The sequence below is a fragment of the Sinocyclocheilus grahami genome, unplaced genomic scaffold (genome assembly GCF_001515645.1).
Source record: "Sinocyclocheilus grahami isolate Dianchi unplaced genomic scaffold, SAMN03320097.WGS_v1.1 scaffold171.1, whole genome shotgun sequence".
Classification (NCBI taxonomy): domain Eukaryota; kingdom Metazoa; phylum Chordata; class Actinopteri; order Cypriniformes; family Cyprinidae; genus Sinocyclocheilus; species Sinocyclocheilus grahami.
The window spans coordinates 1,282,900-1,289,741 of NW_015505350.1; the positions used below are offsets into that span (position 1 = coordinate 1,282,900).

At 36.5% G+C, this 6,842-nt stretch overlaps 1 protein-coding gene across 1 annotated transcript; it reads left to right on the plus strand.

Moving 5' to 3' along the window:
• Window positions 1-236: 236 nt before the first annotated feature.
• rab30 (RAB30, member RAS oncogene family) lies at window positions 237-6,069 on the plus strand. The gene is made up of 5 exons (XM_016283227.1): window positions 237-372; window positions 1,752-1,850; window positions 1,984-2,071; window positions 2,193-2,411; window positions 4,525-6,069. The coding sequence occupies exons 2-5, from the start codon at window positions 1,758-1,760 to the stop codon at window positions 4,773-4,775; spliced, it is 651 nt and encodes a 216-aa protein (XP_016138713.1). The 5' UTR covers window positions 237-372; window positions 1,752-1,757; the 3' UTR covers window positions 4,776-6,069.
• The last annotated feature ends 773 nt before the right edge of the window (window positions 6,070-6,842 follow it).

Below are 6,842 nucleotides of genomic sequence, written 5' to 3' on the forward strand. Positions count from 1 at the left end.
TATTTTAGCAAATATATTTTTTGGGTAATTTGCAACTATATTTTGAAGTACAAACGGAGATATTTAAACTCTGACTCTGATATCTAACTTATTATGACTTATTTTTTCCTGCTTTTCTGTTTTGCCATTCCCACTGGCGAACGTTGAACTACAAATCCCAGAATGCAGCTGCGATGTTTTCCGGACTCGGCTTCCACTGGGGAAGCAGCATGACGTCATTGTCAAAAAACCCGAGGAAACACTGGAGCCGAAAATCTGCCGAGGTTGCTGTTGGCGCTGCACGATTGCTATCATCGTTTAGATTAAAAGCCTGAAGAAAAGCCTGAATGCATTCGGAATAATAGAAGCAGTGGGGTGAATCCCCAGTGTTTGGTAAGTGTAAAGATGATTTAATGTGACCTTTAATGTGTAGAGCATCCTGCTAGCGCATGGAGAACATTGTGCCTGCTGGTTTTATTTCATCATAAAATAAAATGTGCAATTTTCACTATTTCTAAAGGGTCTAAATATAAAGGAAGTGTATTAGGCCACATCTATGTCTTTTGCTGTGCTCAGTGATATTGCATATCAGATTTCAGTTTTCTGCTTAGAGATATTGCATGTCAGTTTTTCTTTTTTTTCCCATCCATACACAATAGGGATCAATAAAGTATATCTTTTCTGTTCTGTTATTTAATATCCTTATTTTGTTCTGTAAAGTACAAATTACAGTCATAATGTATGTAATTTAAGAAATAATGAAGTTACATTTCATTTTTGTCAACGTGTTGATTTCTGGATGAAAATGAAATCCAGTTTAGAAGGTTGTTATTTATTCTATGAGAGTAAAAAGTTGTGTTAATGCTCTTGCTGAACATACCATAAATCGTGTGCAAAAATATAATTGTGGCTGAGCACAAACGCATAATTTTGTAATAATTACCAAATTAATGTGGAGATAAAGTATTTTTGCAGTGGTGATGAAGTTATTTCTTTAATCAAAAATGTATTGTTTATGCTCAACTTACAGTTTTCAGTTGTATTAGTTCATAACAATAATAATAATGGTAATAATAATACAATTAATATATATATGTTTTATATTAATTTAATACAAAATGAATGTGAGATCAGTTTTTGCAGTGGAGATGACACGGTTGTGTAATGTTCGAATGTTTATTCATGCAGCTAATTAAGTTCACTTTTTATTGAATTAAAATGATTTTTTAAACGGGGCCTGTTTATGCTCACCGTACACATTTCCAATTGTATTTCTTTAAAATTCCTTATGCTTGCATCCACCACAGTTCTTAATTAGCTGTTGAAAGTATGTTTGCGTGTATGCATGTGTGTTGACAGGCCTCTGGGAGTTGTTCTTTATTCCTTGTGTCTTTATTGCGGTCCTCTCAGCATCCTGCCATAGGCCTTGGCAACAGCAGCGTTTGAGCACATGCATAGCAGCTTCTCCTATAGCAACACTTCAGAAACAAACACTGCTAATGTGTGTAGTGAAATACAGAGGCACTGTTGATCGAATAAATTAAAGAATGGACAGCAAAAAAACGGTCCCTAGAGACATCAGGCATAGTTCATTCCCTCGTTTGTTCTCAGTAATACATCACTGGTGTCATTGAAATGTTTGTTCTGTAAGGGCTGCTGCGGCTCTTTTACGTCAAACAGTGTTTTATCAGAGGGTTGTTGCTTAGCCATGTATAGATTGCATTGCAGTTCTTAACACCCACATCTCTCTCTCTTCATTCATGTTCCCTCAGCTGAGCATGAGCATGGAGGATTATGATTACTTATTCAAAATTGTGCTGATTGGAAATGCAGGAGTGGGCAAAACCTGCCTCGTCCGACGCTTCACTCAGGTGTGTGGAATAACTCATAGCATTATCTTGGCTATAACAAAACAACACTAGAGGTTTGCAGTGTGTAAGTGTTTTTACACAATTTGCAGTCCCTAATTTCATAATAATCGTTTCATAATAAATGCATTTCTAGGGGCTCTTCCCTCCTGGACAAGGTGCCACCATTGGAGTTGATTTCATGATCAAAACAGTGGAAATAAAAGGAGTGAAAGTGAAGGTGGGTAAGCCTTGTAGAATTTTGAGGTAACTGTTAGGGAATTTTATTGGAATATAGTGGTTATTGCTTAGTCTTCTAACGATTCGATTGGATTCACAAGTTTCAAAATTAGTGTTCTAAAGCAGCGGTTCTTAATACTGTTCCTCGCGTCCCCCTGCTTTGCACACGCTCTGCATCTCTCTCTCTCTCTCTCTCTCTCTCTCTCTCTCTCTCCTTAATCAGGATAAAACTGTATATTAAAAGCTCCTACGACATCACCTGTGAAGATTCCTTCCGGTGCCTTCCTGAGTGGCTGAGGGAGATCGAGCAGTATGCCAACAACCAAGTAGTGACAATCTTAGTAGGTGAGTATTCGAGTTCTAATTGAACCATTTAAAAATTATAAAACAAATCATATGTCTTTTAGCTGTTCTTTTTTTTTTGTTTTGCTACAGTATATAGAGTGATGATATAAATGTCAAAATCAATGACATATTGTCCTCTATCGGTGAAGGTCATGTTTCCTTAAGTATTAACGTATGTATTATAAATTAATTATAATACAACCGGAGCACATGCCGCTGAGGTGAGGGGTGGGCACTAGAGGCGGTTTAGCCAATCACAACACACTGGGCTAGCTAACCAATCAGAGCCCATCGCCTATTTCTGAGGATGGGGCTTCATAAAATCAGGAAATGATCAGCGCGTTTTTCAGAGAAGGGACAGAGCGGAGTGGAATAAAGATAAATTATGTGAAAAATAATGCTTTTTTTTTTAAAACTAAGCATTAACACATGTTAGACTGCACCCCATAAACACAATCAAGCCTAGAATAAAACCAGTGAACCACCCCTTTAATTAAATAATATCTTCTTGTAAATTTATCATCATTTAAACATCTGATAATCAATTTATTAGATTTCTCACCTGATTATATATTGGCTTAAATTGCCTCTACGGAAGTATCTAATAGTAAAATGCATTTACAAATGCAATGATAGAATACATTTAAAAAACAGAAGTCGTTTTAAAGAATTTTGTTGTGCTAAGTATCAACTTTTTACTAATTTTCGGTAAAAGCCTTATAGGAGTGTTGGACTTTCAGGGCTGTGACTCTGAGATCTCCTCCATGGTAACAGAGGCCCAGAGGAGGCTTGCAGAGTGTATGAACGCGGCTCTCAAAACCATCGGTTTTCTGGCGGCAGTGAATGGGACTGATCTTCTTTTGAATGAACATGGTTCAGAAATCATAGACAACATGGGTACATTTCTTGTGCAATAGCTGCCGTTTACAGCCCAATAGTAGATCTGACATTTAAAACCAGTCAGAATAAAAAAATACAACACCATTCTCTTTGTCTTTAGAGGTCTGTGGTGGCTTCTTTGCAGAATGGGATTCGTCAGAGTGTGACCGATCTTCTCCTCATTGGTCAGAAGATCACCACAGAGATGCATCGAGATCTTTCATCTGCTCATATACCAGTAAGTTCTCTTAATAAATTATTTACTTGATAAAATGGGATCTTTATTGATCCAGTTAATATTGAACTATAAATGTATACATTAATAACTGATATGGATGTGTACTGTAACAACATTTCATAATATAAATTCTAATATATTTCACAGATTCAGAAATCCAGCCCCATGGATTTCACCAGCACTCTGCAGAGCTACTTCCGCTGCTGTTTGTCGGTACGCCTAACAAACAGCTGTTGCTTGTCATTGAGTGTAAAATGTTTTGGATTGATGACCAGCCCAACAATGACTGAGGGAGACAGCGCTTGTAAAACGCCAAACCTGAGCGGCCTTATCGCACGTCTTGGGTCGTTTTGCTGTTTACAAAATAAATGGTTTGAGTGGAGTGTCATCTGTCACCTTAATGTGGCTGTAACTGTTATCTTCAATACACAAACTACTTGTTGTTTGTCATTTCTCCGATCACAAATTTAGACATGGTTTTATGTTTACGCGGCACGATGTAAAAAGACAGTATAAGTCATTATAATATGTAAATATGTCCCCACTGGATGCAACAAATGCCTCATTTATAATGGGTTTTAATGTATTTGTCTCGTCGCTCTGGCCGGACACGTCATCACAGTATGTATGAAAAAATATGATATTTAGGCAAAATAAGAAAAATCTACACATCTTCATTCTTTTCAAAAGTTTTCACCCCCTGAAATGATAAATTCAACTATTATTTTCTCTTGTGGACTATATGCAAACATCTTTTATGTGAAATATCTTATTCAGGTCAGCATCCATCCATCCATCCATCCATCGGTTGGTCACAATGCGCTCTGTTAACCAATGCAGGAAATTGTCTGTCAACATTAGTTTAATATGTTTTAGGATCTGTTTGTCACTGAACAAACTGACTGGCTTACGTTAGACTGTCTATCTGTCACCAGATACTTAATGTCCTTGTAACCAGAGCATTTGAGCTCTGTTCACTGCTGTTGTTGCTTGCAGGGAATAAGATAGACCTGGCCGATAAGCGAGAAGTCCATCGGCAGCGAGCAGAGGAGTTTGCGGAGGCGCAGAGCATGCTTTATCTGGAGACCTCTGCCAAAGAATCGGACAACGTGGAGAAGCTCTTTCTGGATCTGGCCTGCAAACTGATCCGCGAGGCCAAGCAAAACACGTTGGACAACAACGACTCCACTGCCATGCCTGGAGAAGGGAAAAACATCAATTACTTGAGCTGCTGCAGCATGAACTAGTAGACTTGGCCACTCTGTCTGGCTGAGGGGGGCAACATGGATTGCATACAAAGTGGTTGTATTGTTGGTAACCACTGTGTAGTTGCAGTGGTTACTGTTTTCCACTGTTGTCGAAGTCTAGTTCTTTTACCATTCTTAAATCCCTGGGTATTTTAAAACATTCTGAAAAAAACACAATATCAAGATGATGCTGCTTTTAAAGGTGGGTCTGAAGCTCCGAGATGCTTTTGGCCAGATAAAAGGGCCTTGTTATACAAAAATGCTTGCTGATAGGTCAGACAATGAGATTTTCTACACTCATGTACAATGCAAAAGTTGGGATTTCCCTGCTGACTTGAGAGCCAATGTATTTGTCATATTAGAGATTTGAAAAAGAAATGAGAATGCAGATCTTCATCAGCAATCTTACTCACTTGAAGGACTAGTTCATCCAAAAATAAGCATTCCGTCATCATTTACGTACCCTCATGTTGTTCCAAACCCATATGACTGACTTTTTCTGTGGAACTCAAAAGAAGATGTTTTGAGGAATGTTCATGAAGCTCTTTTCCAACCGAAAGTATGCAGTGACCAAAGCAGTCCATATGACTTGTGCATTATATTCCAAGTCTTCTGAAGCCATATGAGGCTTACGGGTTTGAAATGACATTAGGGTGAGTAAATAATGACAGAGTTATTATTTTAGGATGAACTGCTCCTTTAAGACTCATTGCCACAAAATTGGTGTGTTTGTGTGCACATTTATTATTCGCACAAAATGCACTTCTTGATTGCTTGCGAGATTGTTTGAGGTTGCTTATGCATGCGTTTTTTTTTTTTAAACGGAGAAGTCAATAATGCAAACAGACAGCCAGCTCCCTTAAATAATCTGTGACAGGAAGATGTGAAGTAAAACCACCATTTGTCAGGTATTCAGTTTATAAGAATATAAACTCCCCTTACTGCTTGCATGGTAGTTTGGTTGTTAATACTCAATGAAGGCCATGTCATTTTGAGAAGTCATAGCAAAAACCCAATGTGCCTCTGCCATTTGCATCCTGTCGTCATACATTACATAGCACTGGGGAATCTCATGGAGCACATGTTTGGGTCATATTTAACCCAAAAATATCACTTTAACCGGGTCGATATATTAGTTTGGATGTTTTAATATAGTTTATTTCAAGGATGATTCTCATTAGACTCCCAGTACTGCAAAATAATACTGCCCAGTCACAATTATATTTTTTAAGATTTTTATTATTTTCACTGTACAACATACAGTATACTCCCGTAATGTATACACACTTTGCAGTATGTTTTTTTTTTTGCATTACAATAATAACGGAAAGAAAACATTTCCTTAATTAAATAACTGCAAAAAATTTAATTGTTCATAAAATAAGCTTTTTATTTTTATTTTTATTTTTTTATTTTGAGGTGAAATGCACTACCATTCAAAAGTTTGGGGTCAGTATGATTTTCTTTAAAGAAATAATTATATTCTGCAAGGATGCATTCAATTAATAACAAAATAATTAATGACAGACATTTATTATGTTATAAATGATTTCTATTTCAAATAAATGCTGTTCTTATGAACTTTTTTCGATGATAAAAAAGTATCACACGTTCCACAAAATATTAAGCAACTGTTTTCATTAACAATAATTAAGAAGTATTTCTTGAGCACCAAATCAGCATCTTAAAATAGTTTCTAAAGCATAATGTGACACTGAAGAATGGCGTAATGATAGTAATAATATATATTGTAATCATATTTCACAATATCAGTGTTTTTACTGTAATTTGATCAAATACATTCAATCTAGGTAGAGATTTCTTTTTAAAACTTAAAAAAAAAAAATCTTACCGACCCCAAACTTCTGAATGGTAGCGTATGGCGTGTTCTTGGCAGGTTTCATGAGATCATCCGGTCTAGATTTTTCAGATCACAATTTTAGTTGGCTAAGCTCTAGATATTGTCCTTTAGTGTCTTTGCACATTATATGTTAAAAATTAAAAATAATGGACTCAATGTTTTAATGCACTGTCTAAAACGCTTACTTCATTCCATATTGGTAGCCC

What these genes read in the sequence shown, in the direction of transcription:
- rab30 (XM_016283227.1), top strand. Translation starts at nt 1,758, where the DNA reads ATGAGCATGGAGGATTATGATTACTTATTCAAAATTGTGCTGATTGGA. An exon ending in TCGTCCGACGCTTCACTCAG is followed by an intron (nt 1,851 to 1,983) that starts GTGTGTGGAATA and finishes ATGCATTTCTAG; the next exon opens with GGGCTCTTCCCTCCTGGACA. An exon ending in AGGAGTGAAAGTGAAGGTGG is followed by an intron (nt 2,072 to 2,192) that starts GTAAGCCTTGTA and finishes GTTCTAAAGCAG; the next exon opens with CGGTTCTTAATACTGTTCCT.